The sequence below is a fragment of the Pan paniscus genome, chromosome 3, assembly GCF_029289425.2.
Source record: "Pan paniscus chromosome 3, NHGRI_mPanPan1-v2.0_pri, whole genome shotgun sequence".
NCBI classification, from domain to species: domain Eukaryota; kingdom Metazoa; phylum Chordata; class Mammalia; order Primates; family Hominidae; genus Pan; species Pan paniscus.
The window spans coordinates 116,918,796-116,944,927 of NC_073252.2; the positions used below are offsets into that span (position 1 = coordinate 116,918,796).

General features: G+C 34.9%; 1 protein-coding gene and 1 long non-coding RNA gene across 2 annotated transcripts in view; one reads left to right on the plus strand and one right to left on the minus strand.

The window, feature by feature from the left end:
• Window positions 1-268: 268 nt before the first annotated feature.
• MYOZ2 (myozenin 2) overlaps window positions 269-26,132 on the plus strand; it is a 51,970-nt gene continuing 26,106 nt past the window's right edge. The window contains exons 1-4 of the mRNA XM_014344713.6: window positions 269-419; window positions 949-1,038; window positions 15,391-15,560; window positions 22,551-22,680. Of these exons, the coding sequence (XP_014200199.1) occupies window positions 963-1,038; window positions 15,391-15,560; window positions 22,551-22,680 (376 nt within the window). The 5' untranslated portion in view covers window positions 269-419; window positions 949-962. The remainder of the gene's footprint in view (window positions 420-948; window positions 1,039-15,390; window positions 15,561-22,550; window positions 22,681-26,132) is intronic.
• Window positions 5,367-15,489, minus strand: LOC117980045 (uncharacterized). The gene is made up of 2 exons (XR_004671174.3): window positions 15,355-15,489; window positions 5,367-14,337 (listed from the first exon to the last, which is right to left on the minus strand). It is a non-coding gene; the product is annotated as an uncharacterized LOC117980045 (long non-coding RNA).

Sequence of the window (26,132 nt, forward strand, 5' to 3'; positions counted from 1 at the left end):
AATTAACATGTAACATAAGAGCTAGATGTTTAAAAGTGTTTAAAATCCCTTTTGGCTACTATCTGTTCAACAGAAAGTGCTCACTAAAAACTTTCTGCATGTCCAATGAACGTTTCATTTAACCATCTCACAAACTACAAACACAATGGAGAGAGCCTAATCTTTCCCTGTTCCTCCCTTTCGCCAGGAAGATATGAGTAGCTAAAGTATTTGGTGCTATATATAGCCAGTTGATGTCAGCTGAATGCCAGTCTCTTCAGAAAAGCTCAGTCCCCAGTTTGAGTCAGAGTAGGGACCATGCTGTCCCAGGTTCAAGGATAAAAACCATCAGGCCCAAGTGCCATCCATAGTCCATCTCCAGAGTCTTCCTCCACAAACTGGGATTCATCCCCGCTGAAAAAGCACAATCTAACAGCAAGGTGAGTATGTTGTTTCCTAAAATGTTTTATTAGTCAGTTGTCCAAGGATATTCAGAGTTGTGACTCATAAATGGGCATTCTCTGCTTTAAAGGGCAGCTGTTGCCAATATTAAAATGCTACCACCAAAGAATTCTGGTTTAGTCTAGTGTCTTCTTCATTCTTACAGTTTGCTGGAATTGATGGAGTGTGATGCTGGTACAAATGAAGGCCAGTGAGGAGACAATGACAGACTAAAATACTGTGGAGAAAAGAGAGGGAGGGGAAAGGAGACCAGCAATTTCATTGTTTCTCACTGCCTGATGATCATTGTATTAATGTCCAGACTGGGTCTCTGTTCACTGTGACATTGCCTGTCAATGAATAACATACTCTGTCACCAGATAAGGAATGCGTATTGAAGTCTTTCAGTAGCAAGCGATAATAACTTTTTAATAAAGAACAAAGATGTTGTCTTTCAAAACAGTGATTATAAGACACTCCAAATGAGTTCTTCACATTGCCTCAATAATGTCCCTTTGTTTTTAACAGGGAACAAAAAAACCATGCTATCACATAATACTATGATGAAGCAGAGAAAACAGCAAGCAACAGCCATCATGAAGGAAGTCCATGGAAATGGTATCAATAAAAATCCTTCGTAGCATTAATATAGCACAGCATGAATGTGGCTCCATCCTGACGTTGTTTAATATTCCATAGTTTACTTCCTTTAGATTCTTGCTGTTCTGTCATAACAAACCTGGAGCTCTAGGGGGTGTAGAAAAGCCTATGGTAACTAATCCTTTTGTAGTCATCCTTTCTCATTTGGAAGCTATTTTCAGAGGAACAACTGCTGTAAAAGGCATGAAGCAATCTGACAGCTGATGTACATTCTGCTTGGCTTGCCTTCCACATTATAAGTTAAGATCACTCTCGATTCTTTTTTTTTTTTCTGGACAAGTCTCATACAATCTTGTCTTTATTGTCCATCCCACATGGTTTAGCTTGATTTCTTTTACCTTACACTATATAAATCTCTCAAAATAAGTTCTATCATCTTTTTTATCAAGCTATTAAGTTGGAATTCATATTTATTGCTTATTATTTAACTCCATTTCTATTGCTTATTTATTTAACCCTTCATATTTGTTAATTGATTTACTAACATATTTTGTGTGCAAAGTCTACTTTTATTTGTAACTTCTGAGAAAATATAAAGTTATCGTAGTCTCAAAGCATATGACTCAAAAAAATTTTAATATATATTACGTGCAAGGTAATATTTCACTCTCTCCTTTTCTTTAAATTCTAGCAACTAACTTGAGAAAGCAATGCTTTATAACTTGCATTTTGATTCTTATAAAGGAAATTCAACTTTGTTTATAAGCAACATATAGCATCAGTTTTAAATGTTAAGAAAAATATTCAGGTCCTCTTAGGAGCTGATTTGAGCCATTCCAGATATATTAGTGGCATTTTCAGAATGCCTCCTTATTTCCTCTGTATTGACAAGGAATGCAGCCTTTCACCACTACAATATTGAGACCTAGAAGCTTGAGACCCGAGAAGAGTATTGAGCATAATGTTTTCATATTACACCTTCCATAAAGCAAGAGGAACAGAATCAAAGACTTTTAGATGCTCCCCACACAATGTAATCATAACTAAGAGGTCCTGTTGTTGTTTTCTATTTTCTGCAATACAAAACCACTGTACTGGATTCAACTTGGTTCTCATGTTTTACTGTAATGTCAAATTAGCTTGGAATAAAATGAGAATAATTCTGAATCAGATACCAGAACTGAATTCATACCAATCCAAAGTTCCAAAATTCATGCCTTATTTAAAATTTCATGCATCTTTGTGGTTCCAGCTTCAAGTAGTTTACTTGAAATTATTTTTTAGCTTTTCTGATTAATGTGGCAAAAATCAGATGATCACTGGAGTTTGTGACAAAATTGTTTACCTTAAAATAGACCTTTCATGTTATTATTTTCTAATGACATCCTAATCATAAAACAGTCAGTCCATTTAATGTATTCTAGCCTAAGTCATGTGTTGGAATCTACTGTTAGCTCTGACATAGATCTATAAGGGTAAGAAGTTTTTTTCCTTTTTTTTATAAACATAACTATTGTTTTTATAAAAAATATGTGGGAGAAAACACACAATTATATATCAAAGTGGGGGAAACCCTCAAAACCACTATCTCACCACCAGTAAATCCTAGCCACGTTAAGTCAGCTGAAGCCCTCCCTCCCATGTCACTGGATGAGTACCAGCTCCCTTAAGAGGAGTCACATGCTCTGTCTTTGTTGGAATGTCAAGTATTTCAGATAACGTGGGGATAATCAGACTCTTTCCAAGCTCATCCCAGATGAAATAACTTCAGTACTTTATGAAACCGCTCAAATATTTTTCTTCTCTTATTTCCTCTGACATTTTATATGGAACTTTACTATTTGTGTATAGCATGATGTTTAGAGATCTGGAGCTAGGGGAGTATAATTTTTTCTCAGGATGCATAATAAAATGGACTTCAGAGAAACTTTTTTGGGAATGATCCTCCAAACTTTCAAACATTTTACAGGAGTAAAAATCTGGATAATTTAAGATAAAACATGCAACTGCTTTGATCTTAATTGTAAGACTAAATAAATCAAATTTTGACTGGATTGTCCTTTATAAAGATAAATTGAAAAGGATGTTCCAGTCGAAATCCCCTTCTCCTGCCTTCTCTCCTTTCCCCTTGTGCATCAGAATTTTTTTTCAGCATCATAACTCATTTAATTTTTATTACTACTTACCAAAAACATTTAGCTTGGAGGAGTATAAAATGTGACAATGAGTTGGCTAAATCACTTGTTGTCCTCTAACATGAGGTGGAAATTCAATCCCATTCTTGTAGGGGAAAGAGATTGCAGCCGGTGAGTCTTTGAGATAAATCACTAGAAAAATATAAGAACCAGAAATGGGGAGTTTTACATCAGAGCCCTCATTCCATCAGGAGTGATAACCTCAAAGAATTATTGAAAAATTCTCTTCATATAGATTATAATGCTAACTGCATAGAATGAGTAAGAGGTGGATAACTCCCAGCCTCCACTAATCACAACCCCAAATTGTTGCTCATTTTGAATCCATTGTGATTTGGTTTCAAATTATGTACTAGAAGCAAATATACTACACTCCCAACAAATGACTAATAAAAAGCATCCCAAACATGCAGGCTGCCTGCTTTTAGATTTACCTTCCTCATTATATCATAGTTATGATTACCATCATCATCACTTTGGCCGGAAGCAGAGCTAATGGTAAAGCTGTCCTGGTTACTCTTGTGAGACAAACCTCTGTGCTTTATATAAAAGTATCTCAGCCACAGTTGTTACCATCTAACAAGTGCTATTGTAAAAGACAAAAAATAATTTGCCATTATCTATGCATGAATTAGTTGTGGAGACAAGAAAAGATGGCCTCTGATAGTCCCCACCCATGAGCCCTGTGCAATTCACCCCTAAATCTGTACATATTTTCCAGTATTAATCATATTTTTCTCTTGTTCAGTATCTCATGTGAAACTTGAAGACTGAGTGAAGAGAGAGAGGTAGGAAAGGATAAAAGGATAGGAAGTATTAAACTGATAAAGAGATGGGGCAATCAGAATGAAATAAGGAGAGGCACTCTAGAGAAACTGGCATCTGTTTAGAAATGCTGGGGGAAAGGAATTGGAATTTTAAAAACCATAAGAAGAACTGGGAGTATGATGTTCCCTGCCTTTAAGCTTGGATATTGCTGACAGTTTAGAATAAGAGCTTCATAAATAGAGAAGACCACAGTGCCTCCTAAGTAAGCTTCAGTCACCCTACAGTCCTCTCACCTGGGTTCCAGGAGGGCTTTTTTTGGTACGTTTTTTGTTTGTTTGTTTTTTTCTCCTCATGACTGGGCAACAGCTTTTCCCAGCACACTGAAGAGAACTGGGCAGGTTGTTTTTTTAACTTCAGGAAGAGAGCTTAGCTTTGTGGTCTAAAAACAGGAAGCCCAGGTTCTAAATGGAGTGCTGTTGTTAATGTGGTACCAGGGGTCCTGGGTTCCAGACAAGACATAAGATTTCACACAGAAAATGAGGAAGGCTGGATTTGCTGAATATCTAATTATAAAATTCCATGATTCTAATTTACTGAGCTATGTGCAGAAACCAAACATCAGTGTGTTTGAGTTCCTCTATCAGTAACAAAGGAAATGATAATATTGACATAAATTGCAAGGACTCCTTGAAAAAGTACAAAGTCTAGAATTTCAGATGAAAGATTACATGAAGACCGCTTTTACTTCTCTTGTAGGAGTGTATCTTAAACTGTAACTAATCAAATCTTCAAAATCAAAATGAAGATGCCAAAAAGGCCTTTCATACCTCCTATCAAATATATAAAGTTTATAGAAGAAGAACTTAATGATTCAGTGTACAAGTTTGGTAATTTTCTGTGGTTTGTTTTAATTTTCACATTAGCATTCTCATAGCCCCAAGAAAAATAAGAGCTAGAAAGGTTTGCATGTTTTATTTTGAAAACTGGTGTGCAGTCATATCTTGTGAATTCATAAGTTTTCTGAGCATCTAACCCCTAATAAGGCACTCCAGAAAATGAGTACAAGAGAACTAGGCTAAATTGTATTTTACACTGAAGTTGAAATTGCAGAGTTCAATTCTAGCTATGTTATTCCATCATCCTAACTTTCTTTGAAGGCTTTTTCACTCAAATATGTTTTAGACATACATCCTATAAACAGAACTAGATTATTCTGTTTGTATAATTCAATACATTGGTAATGTCATTTTTTGAATGTTTATAGATTTATACAGTTTTTAAATAATATTTTTATTAATGACAAATTTTTGAAAACTTTATAAAATAGCCTTAGAACTCAAATCAAGACAGAGACATATGAAATAAGAAAATAATCACAGATGGTATTCAAAATCAACTTTTTTATGTAGAGATAATTATCACAGAACTTTTTATCAATTGGAGTTTTAAGGCATTATCCAAAATCACAGTCTGGACTATGATCTTACATGTTATATGTAATATGTACATACATGTTACTTTATAGAAGAACATATTTTATGGACTATTATTCAATTACATAGGCCAACTGTCCAGGGACAGGAGGAAGAGTTCTGTGCAAATGCAGATAATCAATAAGCCCACCCTAAAGCAAATAAGCTTCAGCTAGCTACCCTCTAGTAATTGCAGTTGCCAATCATGGTAGAACAGTTTTAAAAGGTCTTTTGTCGTACTACAATTATTTCTAAGTGAGTGTCTTTGCAAACTATGGATTAGATTAACTCATCTAACTGAAGTTCTCAGTATAAATGACACCAATAAGAAAGTACACCTAACCATATTATTTTCTTTCTTTCTTTCTTTCTTTCTTTCTTTCTTTCTTTCTTTCTTTCTTTCTTTCTTTCTTTCTTTCTTTTTTTTTGAGATGGAGTCTTGCTCTGTTGCCCATGCTGGAGTGCAGTGGTGCAATCTCCGCTCACTGCAACCTCCACTTCCTGAGTTCAAGTGATTCTCCTGCCTCAGCCTCCCGAGTAGCTGGAATTACAGGTGCCTGCCACTACGCTTGGCTAATTTTTGTATTTTTTTAGTAGAGACAGGGTTTTGCCATGTTGGCAGGGCTGATCTCGAACTCCTGACCTCAGGTGATCCACCTGCCTCAGCCTCCCAAAGTGCTGGGATTACAGGCATGAACCACCATGCCCGGCCTTATTTTTAACAGATGATCTAATGCCACAAAGACAACCTTCTAAGCCATGAAGGCAAGGATATGTATTCTAAATCAAACATATCATTTATCAAGCATCAAGATTAAACACACCGTTAAGAACCTGTGCAAGGGTTTGCAGTGAAGGGCAGGCAACAGCTGAACTTAGAATCTGTGTGCTCAGCTGACAGCGTTCTTGACTCTGAAAGTTTAAGTAATGAGAGAGATCATGCATTAGATTCCTTAACTCACAAATGGTTCTGAAACCCTTGCTCCAGTGACATCATAAATTTAACTATTAGAAGGGAAGGGAAGGGAAGGGAAGGAAAGCCTTGGAAAATTTTGTTTGTGTGTTTTATTTGTTTATGCAAAATATCCCTGACACTGATGGATGTGCCCGTTAGTATGCTATTATATATTTAACAATTGGTTCTTGAATGGGGCAGCAGTAGGGATGTTTTGATTTGTAGAATTTGCAAATTTCTGTGGTATAAATGCTTCCACCATGGCCAAATTCAAGCTACCACCATGGAAGCACTAAATGCAGAGTTGGAAACAGATATGCAGTAGTAGAACATTACATATTTTCCCCATACAGTTACAATGGATATAAATAACCTCAAGAGCGTAACGTCTCTTCTATCTTTTATAATCTAAATGGAACTTGCTATTTTGAATCCAGAATCAAAAAGTTGAAATATCGCATCCCCATCACATTGTCTAGTATGTTGAGGGATATTCATAGACACACTAAAAAATAAACTTGCTCATCCTTCCGTGGTCCAAACACATAGTGACAGAGACTCCAAACACTTGCAAATAAGCAAGGGTGAATATTCCCTGTAGAACTCAGCAAAGCTGACGAGCAACTCCCGGGAAATTGTTGTAAAATACCCTCATGCACTCTGCTCTGTTTTTCTTATGCCTTTTCCATAGGCTATTTCTACCATTCCTGGGGACTGTGAAGTGCAGCATTTTGTTTTGTTTTGTTTGGGGATACTAGAGAGCCAGACAGAGCTGTTCTGCATTGCATTAGGAAGACGTATAAAAATTTTTAAACATTTTAATAATAGACTTTATTTTTTAGAGTTTTAGACTTGCAGGAAAGTGAGGGAGAAAGTACGATGAGTTGCTATATAAACTTCTTCCCCGCTGCTGTTTCCTCTATTATTAGCATCTTGCATCAGTGTGTATTTGTAACAACTGATGAACCAATATTGATAACTGTTGCACTCCATTTTGTGCTGCTATAACAGAATACCTGAGATTGGGTAGTTTATAATGAAAGACATTGATTCATGGTTCCAGAGGCCAGGGAGTCCAATATCAAGGTGCCAGCATCAAGGGAGGGTCTTTTTGCTGAGTCATCACATGGCAGAGGACAAGAGAGAAAAGGGGGCTGAATTCATCTTTTTATAAGGTCACAAATCCCACCCATGAGGGTGGGGTACTCATGACTTAATTACCTTTTAAAGGTCTGAGCTCTTAATACTGTTACAACGGCAATTAAATTTCTTTCTTTCTTTTTTCTTTTTTTTTTTTTTTGAGATGGAGTCTTGCTCTGTCGCCTAGGCTGGAGTGCAGTGGCCTGATCTCAGCTCACTGCAACCTCTGCCTCCCGGGTTCAAGCGATTCTCCTGCTTCAGCCTCCCGAGTAGCTGGGATTACAGGTGCACACCACCACACATGGCTAATTTTTGTATTTTTAGTAGAGATGTGGTTTCACCACATTGGCCAGGCTGGTCTCGAACTCCCGACCTCATGATCTGCCCACCTGGGCCTCCCAAAGTGCTGGGATTATAGGCGTGAGCCACCGCGCCTGGCCTGGCAATTAAATTTCAACATGAGCTTTGGAAGGGACAGACATTCAAACCATAGCATTAACTAAAGTCCATAGTTTACATTAGGATTCACTCTTTGTGTTACGCAGTTCTATGGGCTTTCACAAATGCAGTGTCGTATATCTGCCATTACAGCATCACACAGGATAGTTTCTCGGCCGTAAAAATCCTCTGTGCTCCACTTATTCATCCGTCTCTCTCTACCTCCTTCCAAGTCCCTGGCAACTACTGATCTTTATGCTACCTTCTAGTTTTGTCTTTTCCAGAATGTCAAATAGCTGGAATCATACAGTAAGTAGATTTTTCCGACTGGCTTCTTTTACTTAGAAATATACATTTAAGAGTCCTTCATGTCTTTTCATGGCTTGATAGCTCTTAATTAAATTTTTTATTTTGAGTTTTTTTTAGATAATCATAGTTTCACCTGCAGTTGTTAAGATATAATACAGGGCTATCCCATGTGCCCTTTCCCAGTGGTAACATCGAGCAAAACTATAGTACAATATCACAACCAGAATATTGACATTGATACAGTCAAGAGACATAATATTTCCATTCCCATAAGGGTCCCTCATGTTGCCTTTCATAGCCATACCCACTTCTCTCTAGGCCCCATCTCTCCTTAAACCCTGACCAATCACTATTCTGCTCTCCATTTCTATAATTTTTCTGTAATTTCAAGAATGATATACAAATGGAATCATACAGCATATAACCTTTTGGGAATGGCTTTTTCATTCAGTGTAATTCTCTAGAGATTCACCCGGGTCTTGTTCTCAATGATTTGTTCCCTTTTGTTGCTGAATACCATGCTGTGGATGGACCACAGCGTTTTTAATAGTTTACCCATTGAAGTACATCTGGGTTGTTTTCAGTTTTTGATTATCAAGAAGGAAGATGCTATGAACATTTGGGTATATGATTTTTCAAGAACACAAGTTTTCATTTCACTGGGATAAATGTCCAGTATTGCTGGGTAGTTCTGCATTCAGTTTATAACAGAATTTATTAAATTGTTTTCTAGAGTGTCTGTACCATTTTATATCTTCAGCAGCTATGTATGAGTGACCCAGTTTCTCCACATCCTCACCAGCAAATGGTGCTGTCATCATTTTTCATTAAAGACATTCTGATAGGTGTATAGTGATATATCAGTGTGGTTTTAATTTGCATTTCCCTAGTGACTGATGATGTTTACCATCTTTTCAAATGCTTATTTGCCATCTGTATATCTTCTTCAGTTGAAATGCCTCTTCATGTTTTGGCCCACATTCTAATTGGATTGTTTGCTTTTTTAATAGTGAATTTTGATAGTTCTGTATTTATGCTAGACTGTTTTCAAGGTTACATGTTTTGAAAATATTGTTTCCCATTCTGTAGCTTGTCTTTTCATCCTCTTAGTAGGGTCTGTCTCAGAGCAAAAGTTTTTCATTTTGATGATGTCCAGTTTATCAATTATTCCTTTTATGGATCGTGATTTTGGTGTTGTTTAGCAACTCTTTGCCTAGCCCTAGGTCCCAAAGATATACTAAAGTGATTTTTCTTCCTTAGCCCATTAACATGGTGAATCTTTGCCTAGCTCTAGATCTCAAAGATACAGTAATGTGATTTTTCTTCCTTAGCCTATTAACATAGTGAATTACATTGATTGATCTTTGAATAGTGAAACAGCCTTGCCTCCCTGGATTAAACCCCACTGGCTCATGATATAAAATTCTTTTTATATATTGCTTAATTATATTTGCTAATAATATGTTAAGGATTTTGCTTCTATGTGTATGTGGGATATGGGATATTGTTTTGTAATTTTTTCTGTGTGCGTGTGTGGTTTTTTTTTTCTGTTTTTTTTTTTTTTTTTGAGATAGGGTCTCACTCTGTCTCCCATGTTGGAGTGCAGTGGCCTGATCTCAGCTCACTGCAACCACCTCCCAGGCTCAACTGATCCTTCCACCTCAGCCTCCCAAGTAGCTGGGACCAACGCACCACCATGTCCAGCTAAAATTGTGTGTGTGTGTGTGTGTGTGTGTGTGTGTGTGTGTGTGTGTGTGTGTTTGATAGAGACGTGGTTTCACCATGTTGCTCAGGCTGGTCTTGAACTCTTGAGCTCAAGCAATACACCTGCCTCAGGCCTCCCAAACTGCTAGGATTACAGGCGTGAGCCATCCCACCTGGCCTGTCTGTGTGTGTTGTCTTTCTCTGGCTTTGGTATCAGTGTATTATTACCTTAATGAAATGAACTAGGAAGAACTCTCTTCTATTTTGAGGCAGAGATTATGTGGCATTGGTGATAATTGTTCTTTAAATATTTGGTAGAATTCTCCAGTGAAATGATTTAAGTCTGAAGCCTTTTGTGGGGTGAGGAGATTTTTAGACTATAAATTGAATTGCCTGAATAGTTGTATAATTAATCAAGTACTCATTTCATGTTGGGTGAACTGAGGTAATTTGTGCTTTTTGAGGAACTGGTCAATTTTTTCTAAGTGCTCAAGTTTATGTGAATTTATATGTAGAATTGTTTGTAGTATTAATATTCTTATTATCTGTTTGCTATCTGCAGTGTCTGTAATGATATCTCTGATTTTGTTCCTAATATTGTTAATTTGTGTCTTCTCTATATTTTCCATGTTAATCTTGCTAGAGATTTATCAATTTTACTGATCTTTTAAAAACCAGCTCCATACTTCATTGATTTTCTCTGTTGTTTTTCTGTTTTTTATTTCACTGGTTTCTGCTCTTATCTTTACTATTTCTTTCCTTCTGCTTGCTTTGAGTTTATTTTGTTCATCTTTTTTTTTTACATTTTTTGGGGTAGACACTTATTTATTGATTTGATACTTTTTTCTTTTTTAACTGTGCATTTAGTGCTATAAATATTCCTCTCAGCACTGTGTTAACTGTTTCCCATAAATTTTGATATGCTGTATTTTCAAATTCGTTTAGTTCACTGAATTTTTAATTTCCTTTGAGACTTCCTTTTTGTCCCATGAACTATTTAGAAGTATGTTGATTAGTTTCCAAGTGTTTGGAGATTTTCCTGTTATCATTCTGTTACTAATTTCTAGTTCGGTTTTATTGTGATCAGTGCTAACAATCTGAATAATTTAACCATTTTAATTTGTTGAGGTTTATTTTATAACCCAGGATATGGTCTATCTTGATATATATTCCACTGGCACTTGAAAGAAATTTGTGTTCTATTGTTGTTGAATAAAATATAAATGTCAATTAAGTCCTATTCGTTGCTAATATTGTAGAATTTTATATTCTTACTGCTCTTCTGCCTAGTTGTTCTATCATCTGCTGAGATGGGGGGATTGAAGTTTCCAACTATAATTGTAGATTTGTCTATTTCTCCTTTTAGTTCTACTTTTTTACTTTAAATATTTTATAGCTCTGTTTTTGGTGCATATACATTTGGGATTTCTAGGCAATCTTTGTGGATTCGCACTTTAATCATTATATAATGCCCTCCTCTGTTTCTGGTAATCTTTGTTGCTGTGATTTTATCTGATATTAATATCAGGTAATATTTGGTTGATGTTGCTTGATATATATTTTTCCAATCTGTTACTTTCACTTGCTTATAATGTTATTATAGGCAGTGAGTTTCATGTAGGCAGCATCGTCCAACAAACCATAGTTGGTTCACCTTTAATCCAATCTGACATCAATTGATGTATTTAGATTATTTACATTTAATTTATTAATGTCTTAGAGCTTAAGTATGTAATTTTATTTTTAGTTTTCTATTTGTCATCTCTGTTTTACATTCCTGTTTTTTTTTTTTCTGCCTTCCTGGAGATTACTTCAGAGTTTCATTTTGGTATAGTGTTTTCAAATGTATCTGTTCATACAGCTTTCAGGAGTTGCTCTAAGTATTGCATTATATATGCATAACTTATCACAGTCTACTGATGTTGTCATTTTACCAGTGCAAGTATAGAAAATTTATCTACTTTTGGCCAGGCACGGTGGCTCATGCCTGTAATCCCAGCACTTTGGGAGACCGAGGAGGGCGGATCACTTGAGGTCAGGAGTTCGAGACCAGCCTGGCCAACGTGGAGAAACCCCGTCCCTACTAAAAATACAAAAATTGGCTGGGTGTGGTGGTGGCAGGCACTTGTAATCCCAGCTACTCAGGAGGCTGAGGCAGAAGAATCACTTGAACCTGGGAGGCGAAGGTTGCAGTGAGCCAAGATCGGGTCACTGCACTCCAGCCTGGGTGACAGAATAAGACTCTGTCTCAAAAAAAAAAAAAATCTACTTTGATGTCTTTTTATCCTCTCCTGTTTATAAAATAATTGTCTTAAGTATTTCTTCTACATACATTTACATCAGTCAGTATTATAATTTTGGCTTCTACAATAAAATATAATTTAGAAAGCCCAAGAGGAGAAGGGAAGCCTATTGTATATACCTATATTTCTGCTTACTATATACCTTCTTTATCTCTGATGTTCCAGGCTTCCTTCTTTTATTGTTTCCTTTCTGTTTTAAAAAAACTTCATTTAGCCATTCTTTTAGGGTAGGGTTTCAGGCAACAAATTCTCTTAGTTTTCCTTCATCTGAGGATGTCTCAAGTTCCCCTTTATTTCTTGCAGGATATTTTTCACTGGGTATGGGATTCTGGGTTGACAATTCTTTTCTTGCAGCACCTAGAAAAATATGGTACAACTTCCTTTTGGCCTCCATGGTTTCTGATGAGAAATCCACTATTATTCTAGTTATTTTCCCCTTATATAAGTAAGTTGTTTTCCTCTGGTGGCTTTCAATATTTTCTCTTTGTCTTTAGTTTTCAGAAGCTTAATTATAAGTCTTGTTGTGAGTTATTCAGGTTTATTATGTTTAGGGTTCTCTTAGCTTCTCGAATCTGTAAGTTTATATCTCTTGTCAACTTTAGGACATTTTTCAGCCGTGATTTCTTTAAGTACTTTTCCAGCCTCCCCTTATTTTTCCTCTCCTTCTGGAACTTCAATGACATGAATGTATATCATTTATTAGAGTCCCATGAATCCCTAAGAATACCTCGTTCATTTGTTTTCAAGTCTATTTTTCTCTGTGTTGGTCTTATTGGGGAAATTCTATTCTAACAGCTAAGTGATTTTTCTCATTTGCCCCCTCTATTTTACTATTGAGCCCATTCACTGAGCTTTTTACTCAGGTTATTATATTTTGAGTTCTAAAATTTTTGTTTGGTTCTTTACATCTTTTATTTCTCGACTAAGTTTTTTGTTGTTTTTTTTTTTTTTTTTTTTTGCTGCTGCTGATGGAGTCATTGGCAAAAAAAAAAAACCTTTCCATTTAAAGAATTTGTTTCAAGTGGTTTCCTAACTGCTTTTGGAAGCATTGTTTTAAATTATGGGTACTTTAAAATCTTTGTCAGATAGTTTTAATATCTCAGTCATCCCAGTGTTGGCATTTGATTTTTTTTTTAATTTTTCATTCAGTTTGAGATTTTTCTAGTTCTTTGTATGATAAGTGATTTTCATAATATATATAAGTGATTTTCAATTTAAGCCTGGACATTTTCACGTTATGTTCTGAGATGCTTGCTCTTTAAATAAACCTTCTTTTTCATCTGTTCTTATCTGACACTGCTCCAGAAGGAGTGCCAACTCATTACTGCCAGGTGAATGTAGAAGTCTGGGTTCCCTATTTGGCTCCACTGAAACTTGAGGGGAGCCTCTTTGTTATTGCTGGGAGAGGACGGGAGTTCAGACTCCCACGTAGTCTTCACTAAGACTGCGGAGACAAGGAGCTAGTTACTGGCCAAAAGGAATGAAAGTCCTAACTTCCCACTCGGTCTCTCTGACACCACCCTAGTGGGAGTATTGGAGAAACTTGTTACAGCCTCACAGGGTGAAATTCTGGGCTCCCCACAAGATCTTAACGTGGGTGAGAGCGAAGTCAAAGTGTTTTCTGTGGTGGTTGGCTAAAGTAGCGCGGCCATTGTCTAAACATTTTCTGTCTTGCAGAGGCAGATCCTTTCCTGGTCCTTTAGCTGGAGAGAACAGCCTTTCGTTGGTGCTTTGTCTGTCTGGACCTCTTGGTGTTTCTGGGTTGCCATCATCTTCAGCTTCAAGTCTGAGATTTAGGGGCTAAAAGAACACCCAGAGTATTAATCACCATGTTGTTCCTTGGGTCCTGGGGTCCCTAGCTTGTCTGCCTATTTCTTTACACTTTCAGAGTCTTTTATTTATTTACTTATAACGTCCAACATGTGAGGTTGTATTTAATAGCTTTACAGGAAAAAACACATCTACTTCATCTTCCCAGAAGCAAAAATCTTGATATTGTGACTTTTATAATTAGTGGACTCCTCTAATTTTACCTGTAAAAACAAAACAGGTAAACTAATTTTTCTCTCAAAAGAAAAGTGGGGAGAAAATTTAACAAGTAATTCTGTTGTTTTATCCCAAAAGCTTAATTGTTATGGTTAATATATCATCAAAGAATGTTGCCCCAATCGAAATAATTATTTATTTTCCTAATGGCCCAATTTTTCTTCCTATGCATTTAACGGTAGTCAACTGTGGCAAAAAGACTCTGTGGGTATTACAGAAATATATTAGTGATTAAAGAAGCAAGTGGAAAGATTGTATCTCTTTTGGATTTTGGAAAAACTGTTTAGTAAAAGAAATAGGAAATAACAGTCATTTACTGAATATCTGATATATTTAAGGTATGGGAGACACAGAAAGTAAAACCTAAAGAAAATGCAAACCATAAAACAAATAAAACAAAATCAAATATATGTGATTCAGTGTTATGGGAATATAGAGAATGAATGAGTAATTATGAATAAAAATTTTAGGTAAGAAATTAATATAAATGGCATTTGAGCTGGATTGGGGAAAAAGTTCGCTCAATACTTATCATCTGCCTACTTTATGGAGGTTACTCAGTGCTAGATGCAGAATAAATAGTATTTTGACCGAGTCTGGGAAATGGGGTGGGGTGGAGTGGGAGGGTAGGCATTTCAGTAGGGGGATAGCTAAAGCTGACACATAAAAATGTGGGGAGCAAAACAGAGTTTATGAATGTAACTATGAAGCCATGCTATTTGCAAGCTCATTCTATATGGAAAGACTAAATTGTACTAGTAGTAATTACAGCTAACTTTTTAATTCACACTATGTGCCAGGTACCAGGCTACATGCTTTACATGAAGCATTTTTATTTCATTCTCATATTAATGCTTTGCAATAGGTATTAGTATTATTAGCTCCACTTTAGAGATGAAGGAACTGAGGTTTAGAGAAAATAAATGACATACTTATGATCATGCAATTAGAAAGTGGCGGAATTTTAGAATTAAGAAATTTATAAAAGCATTAAAAATGCTTACCTTGGGATTTTTACTCATATGAATATTGTTTTACAGATGTTGATGGCATGGACCTGGGCAAAAAGGTCAGCATCCCCAGAGACATCATGTTGGAAGAATTATCCCATCTCAGTAACCGTGGTGCCAGGCTATTTAAGATGCGTCAAAGAAGATCTGACAAATACACATTTGAAAATTTCCAGTATCAATCTAGAGCACAAATAAATGTAGGTATAACTTGAACAGGTAGTATCCAAATGAATGCGCAGTATTTCTAAATCTGTATGTATGACTAGTTTCTGAAGCAAGTATTCTATATATTCTCTTTCAATTTATTCTGTTAGGCTATTTTTTTTTATCATAATGAATAGTTTAGGTGGGTAAACAAAAGAAGCATTATGTATGATATGAGTATGCTTTTAGTTCAATAGGGACATTGTAAGCTTGTAGATTTGGCACTGAGGAACTTGTCTGTTCCACTAAGAGGAGGGAGAGGGAGTGGAGAGAAATGGTACTAAAAGTTTCCATGATCTTATCACAACCAGTTACATGTTTGAGATGGAAACACTTCCAAAGCACATAGCGCTCCACAGGCGAGGATAAGCATTTTATTCGCTGAGTAAACCTTGGCACTGAAACATGCCTGGGAACTACAGACACATTCAATGCCCTCTCAAAGCATTTATTCCACATTGTGTAGGGAAGTCTGGTACTCACTAATGACAAAAACTAGTTTGGATATAACTCTTTGGACAGAGATTTCCCCAACTCAAAGCTAATAAACAAACAAAAATTAAACTACATTTTACATATTGTATTAATATTACATTCACTTAAACTGTCATTTAAAGAGACTGTAGAGGAAAAAGTTGATAGTAGAAAGGCAACCAGCTTTGGGAAAATGGCTTTAAAATTCAAATGGCTGGTGTGAAGAATCAAAAAGGAATAGTGCATTCGTCCTAAATTTGAAAAGATCATGATGACTTCAACAAATATGTTTTATTTACTGAGAGTTTCTTCCTAGAGCTATGAAAGATTTACTTACAAATTTAAGCCTGAAAACTTACCAGCTCCCATCACTAATAAGTTGTTTTGAATGGACAGCTCCCTTCTTTACAGCAAACAGACTAATTTCCCTGATTTATTTTATCATAATTACTAAAACACACTATAGAAACATCCACAAACACCACCATCTACATCCACAAACACCAAAATTTTGTTTCCCATATTTCTATTTTCCTTGTTATGTTTTTTGTTAACAGAAAATGTTGAGAGGACACTTAACAAATTTATTTTCATATTTGTGAGTATTCTTCAGCCATCCATTGATTAAATCTAGTTTTAATTGTGAATTCAGTTAGCCATCAAATCTTACTCAACTATAGTATTTATACTTGTGAAGAATGATTTTTTAATTGAAGTCCATGTACCCTATAAGTATGCCCAGTAACCTCTTATCAAAACTATCTTGTAAGTATGAGTCAAAAATAATCCCTACCCCATCTGCTGGAGTCTATGTAATCATATTCTTTCAATAATGACAATAGAGAAGGCTCTCTATGGAGTAGTACAAAATAAGGTGGCTTACGGAAGTCTTTGAAAAGTCATCTACAAGTTTAGACATTTGAATACATGAATAATGTCAGTTTTTATAACTTCCACTTACATCTCTAGGAATAATGCTTTAACTACAATTCTGAAGAAAGGTACAATAAGATTTAAAATGTCCCTATGAACACAACATATTCTCTTACCACCAGTATTTCAAATTATTGGTTATAATTTTATACACCTGTGTTCGAATGTGTTCTGGTTACACATAATATATATAAGAACATGTCTTGACAATTTTTCACTATTCCCAGAAGACTGGGCGCTGAATAAATAAAATGACCCCAAACAGGTTTATTGAAATAAATAAATAAATATTGATAAATAACACAAAGCAATAAGCAATAATAATGTATGCAATAAAGTCATATTTTATTGAGTTACATAACATACTCTAAAGTGTGATGAATTTTACCCTTCTTTCAAAATAAGGAAAGTAGTATTCAAGGAAGTATGTTCATTTGACTTAAGCAACACCATAATAAAGAAGATTGATACTCAGCTGTCAGAATTCTAGAGTTCTTGGCACCAATTTCTCTCGTGGTGTAATTAAAGGAAAATCTTGCCTGGGAATCAGGAGACCAAGGTTTGGTCCTGGCTCTCCCACCAGCCATGTGATTTAGTGTTAACTCAAAAAGTGTTGCCTTTTTTTTTTTTTTTTTTTTGCCTTTCTGAATTTTCCCCCTCATTTTAAAAATAAAGATACGCACTCCAATGCTCTCAGGTGCCTTCTGTCTTTAATGATCTGTGTGTTGCCCGATCTTAATTCAAAAAATTACCTGCACAATAAATCATTAAGGAAGATAGTGAGCCACGTTGTACAATGATACATTTACTTTGTCAAGACTGTAGATTGCAACTTGAAAGGTTAATATGACAGGAATTCAAAAATATTATTAGACTAAGGTCTATTTCCATTCATATTCATTTATACTTTTGGCAAATATTTATTGGGTGCCTATTATGTTCTAGATACTATGCTGCAAGCTCAAAGATAAATAAATACAGGCTTCATCTAGTGATAGAGAGACCAAATGACATTGAAAGATAAGAGAGCTCTTATTTACTTATAATCTAGTTCTTGAATGATCCTTATATGATTTATACCACATTAATCTAATTTACTGACTACATTTTCTGGAACAAGCTTTTACTTTTACTGCTTCCCTTGAGCAATAGATGTTGTCAAAGTAATAATTTAACTCAGCTTTATATATTTCTTATTCTAGTATAATGTTGAAGACCTCATATAAATGAAAATATAAACCACCTCCCGGTAATTAATGCCATTTGTTCAAATACTACCATTTTAAAAACAGAAAAAATAAGTGTAGCTTTGAATTCTACCGGTGAGGGACACTGGCAAATTCAAGCTACATATACTTTCTATGACACAAACAGTAATAATAGTAAATATGTGTTCCTAAAAAGAAATGAACATTGCTTGCTACATGAGCCAATTTTGAAGCCCTAGTTCATAAACTATTTTTTAACCAAAATGGCAAAATGGAGATGGGTGAAGAAAATAGGCCACCAAAAATAAAGTAAAATGGAAGAATGCCTCATGATAATTAAAATTCTCTTCTTATAAGTTACTGCAAAAGGATATTATATTTTTTGAATCACTAGAAATCTTAAATACTACTGGGAAAAGGGGAAGTATACTATTAAAAGTAATTCTGAAATAAGACCACACTAAATAATTGGAACTCTAAATATATATTTGCTTTGTTCAAAAAATAACTTCTACCATGTATGTGGCACAAAGCATAGAGCAAAGAAGCCTTCTTTTTATATCTATTGATATTTTAACAGAAATCATGTAAAGCATCTTCTATATGTGTTTTTAATTTACATAATCTATAGGATATGGCTCTAGTTTTGTTTTCTTTAGGGTCAACTTAACTGATGTAAAAAGAGACATATCTTCATTTGTCTTTCCAACTTTTCTGAAAGGAATTGCAGATGATGGAATGCTATGATGTAAAGCTTATAATTATATAGGTTACTACCTAACTATTATAAGGCTCTGCTTATTTTCTTAATGATGATGTAGAGGTACTGGGTGTCTCCTGATAATTAATGACTAACGAGAAAGAGTTGATTTTCCTGCTCATCATTAATCCCCAGGAAGAGGTTACAGAAGGTATTCCAATTCCTAGAAATTAATGTAGGTAGAATTATTTGTAAGTTTAGGTGAAATTCATTTAATGAACACATTCTAGGAACTTAGAAAACATTACTCTTTGTGCATTATACATTTAAACTTCCTAAATTTATCTCAAATGCCTTTTTATTTATAATTAATCAGGAACTTTATACTTTTTAAAGAATTAGTATAGGTTTAGAAGTAAAAACATAAAGATACTAACCTAGTCAATTATTAAGTCCAACACTCAAGATAGGAGCTGAGTTCAAAATGCAAAATGTTATATTACACACACACACACACACACACACACACACACACACAATGCCTTTCTTAGTCCATCCATGTTGTTATAAAGTAATAGCTGAGACCAGGTACTTTATAAAGAAAAGAGGTTTATTTGACTCATGGTTCTGTGAGCTGTACAAGAAGCATGGCATCAGCACCTGCTTCTGGTAAGGGCCCCCGGAAACTTCCACTCATGGCAGAAGGGAAAGGGGAGTTGGCAACACATGGTGAGAGAGGAAGGAAGAAAGAGGGAGGAGGGAGGAGGTGCCAAGTTCCTTTTAACAATCAATTCTCATAGGAACTAATTACTGCGAGGATGGCACCAAGTCATTCATGAGGAATCCACCTCCATGACCAAACGCCTCCCATTAGGCCCCAACTCCAACACTGGAAATGAAATTTCAGCATGAGATTTAGAGGGGACAAATATCCAAATCACATCAGTGGCCAACTAGACTTCAACCAGATTATAAATAGGGTGGGGACTCCAAATGACATAAATGCAATACCAAAACCCAGGTAACAGGAACAAATAAAGAAAGAGCACGAGAAGGTGGCATAGGTTTTATTGAAGTATTGGGATAATACAGAATATGGAGACATTTCCAGTAGATTAAGTTAGTTAGAAAGAAGACGGAAATTCTAAGATGGGTCTTAGAGGAAACCTAGGATTTGGTTTAGTAAAGAACAGAAAGGAGGGCATTCCAAGCAGGTGAAACAGCTTGTGGGGCTGAGGAGGGCAGAGGGTAGTAGTGGGGAACTGGCTTGTGGAAGTTTGCAAGGAATGAGAGGTAATGTTTATGAGGTGAGTATGACATCTACATTACCAAGCAAAAGAGTTTGCATTTTATTCACTAGGCAATTAGGAACAATTTCTAAAGATTGGAGTAATGCCATACCAGCATTTGTATTCGGTCTGACTGGAAGGAAAATGCTTGGTGGAAAATGAACAGAAGGTAGATGATGACATGATAAAGTATGAGCAATGAGGATAACAGGCGCATGAAGACTAAAGTGAAAAAGGAAGATGGCATTTTAAAAAATGTCATAGTGAAAAAGAATCAGCTGGGTTTGGCTATTTATTCACTAAAAATTCAGCTAATATTCGCTGACTGCTTATGCTATATAAGGCACCATCTTAGGCTTTGTAAAAGACATATGGGCAAAATGAAATTCCCTGTTCTCAAGTAGCTAACAAGCTAGTAAATGAAACAGGACACAAAATATTATTTTAAAGGTGAATTATAGTAAATGATACGGGAGCAGCGAGAAGAAAGACAAAAAACTTTTTATTGGAAGGGGAGGAAGAATAAGGGAAGGGGTGTTTTTTAAATCACGACAGAGCCGACCATGGTAATGATGGAGAGGGGGCCTCTTGCTAGGGGAACTCCTATGATCAAAGATCAAAGGTAGAAAGGTGGAGAAACATACAAGATAATGGGGGAATCTTGATCTATGATCAAAGGTAGAAAAGCATACAAGATAATCGGGGAATTATAAGTGGTTTGGTTTTAAGCTTAGGGTACATCTTTAAAAACTGATGAGACTAGGTAGGCAGGTCTCAGTGCAAGGCTAAAAGATTTAGGCTTATTCAGTATGCAATAAAGTGTGAACATGATGATGAGTTTGCAATTAGGCATGCGATGTTTAAAGTTGTAAAAATGTTTAAAGTCGTAATATTTTTGCTATAAGTTTTAACCTCAGGCAGAGACAGCTCTAAGAGAATTCCTTCCCAAAATAGATCTTTTAAAATTCTAATAGAGATTAAGTATTTTTGTTTCAAAAGCTATTCGTTGAAAATATATATATGTTCCTGGGAAGTTAGTATATCATCAGACTATCAATATTTTATAAGTATAATTTATTCATGAAGATTTTATTTTATCATTGTCATTTTCTGCCCTGTCCAAATGTGGGCTTTGATGAAGCAGACGAAAGAACAAAGGCTCAAATTTGGACTACTGCTTTGAAAGTAGGCTTTTTTGGAATGCTGCAGAGATTAACATGAATGCAAAAGCCCTTGGGGAGGGGCTGTGTGGGTGAAGCATAAAAATGGAGATAAACTTTATTTCCTTCATAATTTTATTAAATGAGGATCTTAATTTATGGCCTTTAGTTATGGTAAGTATTTAAATTTTAAAACAAAATTGTATTCTATCCTGAAATTGCTATAAAGTTAAATAAGTGTTAAAATGTAAAGGTATATTTCATCACAGAATCTTACAAACAAATATAGAAATTAAAAAATGAAAGATTTTCTGTATGTCACACACAAAAGAGTCAAAATCAGTGTCTAATTGCTATGCTTTTTACTAAATTTTTATTTTTGAAGTTAAAAGATGATTTGACCTAATCGCTTCTTTTTAAAATACACATATTTCCTATATGCAATTAAAACAATGATTTATTATGAGAATAAAACTTGGCTATACTTTTGAGGACATAACCTACTACGATGTCTATTTTTTTCTTAAAATGCAAACTGAACATTTTTAAGGTGCTATATTATTGCCATAGAATAAATCCTGTAATAGTAAAACAAATTTATCAAAATTTAAAAGGCAAATGTCTTTTTTCAGCATTTTATTTTCTAAAAATCCAAAATTTTTCCTTTTGCAAGTCTATGCAACTTAAAATATAAATGATTTTTGTGTTTTTTTGGAGTACATATGATTGCTGTTGAAATTTCAGGTTAGATTTTTAAACTTTCTAGACGTTAAAAAATCTAATTAAAGCCCGAATATAAATACAATGGAAGATAAGATTTACTAGGCCAAATGCTTAGCCAGTATGCTCTACATTATTAGATTAGTAAGGATTCAAAAATTAAATACATTTATCTCATAGGAATGGTCTGAATAGAAAATGAAATGATTGGTATGAACCACTACACACAGTGCCTGGCACACAGTAAGTCTCAATTTCAGCTCTAATCATTATTAAGTGGACTGTCATCATAAAATAGATCTTAGACTGATATCAGTAAATCTTCTCATTCAAGTGCGCAACCATCTTACTATGAAAAAAATTATTGAGGTCCCAGGAAGTAATGAAGTGACATTGCATTTAAATTATAAATATACAATTGAAGTTTTGCATATATAGCTCCTATTATTGTGCTTACATTTTTGAGTTTTCAGCAGAGTTTACTTTTGATTAAATACAGCACAGTATTGCTATGCAGAATGGGAAAGTGGATGGAAGTAACTTGGAAGGTGGTTCGCAGCAAGCCCCCTTGACTCCTCCCAACACCCCAGATCCACGAAGCCCTCCAAATCCAGACAACATTGCTCCAGGTAACCAATCCCCTTACCAATAGAGCAATAAAATTTCTGTGTACCTAATGATATGACTCAAGGCATTTAAAGCCTTTATTAAATAGTATTTAAATAATATATCTTTTCTCATTAAGTATGTGTTTGGGCCCCAGGCACGGTGACTCCCAATCCCAGCACTTTGGGAGACTGAGGTGGGTGGATCACCTGAGCCCACAAGTTTGAGACCAGCCTGGATCACATGGTGAAACCTAGTTTCTACAATAAACACAAAATTTAGCTGGGTATGGTGGTGCACACTTGTAGTCCCAGCTACTTGGGGGGCTGGGGTAGGAGGATCATTTGAGCCCAGGAGGTGGGGGCTGCAGTGAGCCATGATCACACCACTGCACTCCAGCCTGGGTAACAGAGTAAGACCCCGACTCAAAAAAAAATTTCTTTTTTGGATAAATACAAGACAAATGCAAAAATTCAGACCTAAAGGAATCACATAAAACATTTATAGTAGCCATACGTTCTTTGTTTTAGATGGTCTGTTAATCACCTGCTATATTGAAAATTATAATAAGTAATTTGTAATTATATTGAAATCCTATTTGTATAGGACTGTACAATTTATAAAGTGCTGTGATATATATTGTCTTCTTTAATTTCGCAGTAACTCTATGACATATTAATTACAATCCTCATTTTATAAATTAAGACATTGAGGTTATGAATGTCTATGAAGCAACAAAGAATGAATAAGACCTAGTATTTGACAGCACAACAGGGTGACCATAGTCAATAGTAACCTAATTGTACATTTTACAATAACTAAAAGAGTACAACTGGATTGTTTATAACATAAAGAATAAATGCTTAAGATGATGGAAACCCCATTTATCCTGATGTGGTTATTGCACATTGCATGCTGTTATCAAAATATCTAATGAACCCCATAAATACATACACCTATTATGTACCCACAAAAGTTAAAAATAAAAATCTTTTAAATTAAAATTACAAGAGAAAAAAGAATTAGGGCCAGGCACAGTGGCTCACAGCTATAATACCAGCACTTTGGGAGGCTGAGGAGGATCACTTTAGGCCAGGAGCTCGAGACCAGCCTGGGCAACATAACAAGACCCTATCTCTGCAAAAAATAAATAAAAGAACAAAAAAGAATTAAGCCCAGATCTGGTACCAAATTTACAACTGCCTCATGTCAACAGACCTTATGGAGATTGTTTTTGTTTTCTCTGTTCCCTCAAAGGACTTTCAATGCAGCTCCTAAAGAGTATACATTTGTTTATCATTTTAAAAGAGAATCAACTCCTTATTCAGTCAGTTTATAGTCTTTATAAATAATGTTGGGCATTAAAATAGGACATCTTTAAAAATTACATTATCTAATTAGACAACTTTTCAAAGTAACCTATAGTGTCTTTGAAAATTCAAGCATTTCCTCAAGAGTAGTGTATAGATTTCAAAAATTTAAAATAGTTATATCTTGAAACTAAAGATATATGTATAATTTTTGTAAAATAAACAGTAAATTTAGCAAAAGTACTCCTAGCATTCTTCTCAAATGTAATACTATTTTTGAAAATATGTAAATATTTTGAGATAATGTTATACAGGTACAGCACCTGTACAACATTAAATATTATTTAAAAATAAGGTATTAGAGCATTCTTAATGAGCACGATGAGAAAAACTGTGGATAGACTTAGCAAAATAATACTGAAGGAAACCAATTAGGCACAATTAAAATGCATACAATTCTGAAATGGATTATTTTAATAAGGTTCTCTGGTAGCTTTCAACAAAAGTTATGGCAGAAAAGCAGGTAATAGGGTCTGTATCTACATCATCAACCACATGAGAAAAGAAATAAGGTTTAGAATCAGACAGATCTGGGTTCAACCCTATGGCTCTTCCCGTTTTACTACCATGCTGGGAAAGGAAATACATCTCTTTGGGCCCTAGTTTCCTCAATCTGTAAAATAGAGAAAGCAATCTCACTTTACAGGGTCACTGTGCAAAGTAAGTGTGATGGTATGCGAATAGTCCCTAACATATAATAAGCACTCAGTTAAAGTTAATTCTTTCCCCATCCACCTTTACATCCTTCTTATGCAATAGAATACACAGATACTATCTGAGCTCCAACCACTGTACTACAATCCCTGCTTACTTTTTGGAGTTTTTTTTTTTATTAAATAGGAAAGAGAGAGGACATATGGAAAAGTGAATGTTGATACAATTTAGTGCTGTCATCACTTAGAACTTTTATTATGTAGTCTTTACTGTACACTATGGAATCACAAAATGAATAGAAGAATTAATCTCTATCTTCAAAGAATTAATAGACATAGAGAGATAGAGCAAATGTCCAAAGAATATTTATATTTTCACTTTCTGTGTATATAATTCAACATCATATGTGCATTTTATTGACCATCAGGAGTAAATATGTGTGTGGTTGTATATGTATGTTTATATATATCCAGAGAGAGACTTTGTGGGGGGAAAACTGCATGCTTTATTAAATGGTATATTCAACACACTTTTCTGTATCTTAATTTTCTCATTTAACGGAACCTCAAAGATGTACCTCCAACGCAGCTGTTATAGCCCTAATTAATATTGTTTAAATTGACGTGTAATAATTGTACATATTCTTGGGGTACATAGTGATGTTTTGATACATATCCATCATCTCAAATATTTATTATTTCTTTGTGTTGGAAGTATTCAATATCCTCCTTCTAGCTATCTGAACTATATATTATTCTTATTTGTATATAAATTTATATATAAATAACTATGTATTATTCTTATAACACCCTACAGTGTTATAGAAGACTAGAGCTTATTCCTCCTGTCTAGCTATAATTTTGCATTCTTTAACAAATCTCTCTTGTCCCCACTTCTCTCTACTGTTCCCAGCCTCTAGTATCCTCTGTCCTACTTTTCACGCCTAGGAGATCAACCTTTTTTAGCTTCCACATATGAATGAGGACATGCAATGTTTAACTTAAGAGAAATTTTTAAAGCACTAATTTATGTACCTATTTAGAGCTAGTATCCAATTATTAAATATTAGAAAATGTCTATGCAATATAGAGTAAGAAAATGGGGAGTTTGGGTATTATTATGTACTTTACTACAAGGCAAGAGTACAAATGGATTCTTCCTTCTGAGTAGATAAGTTGAAAAGTACAATAAGCTCAGTAAACAAACTATAATTATTCCAATTTAGCAAATTAATTTGTTATAGTGATTAGCCAACTATGTATCAAAAAGCCAACTTTTTTCATACATGAATATATAAGAGTATGAAAATGCCATAATACTGTAAAAATAAAATTTATCTAAATTTCAGTTATATTAAAACATATTTAAAAATCAAACAAGAAATGTAGACATATGGCATTGCTGAATTGTAATATTTCTGTGAGGTTAAATATAAGCACATTCTTTTCTGT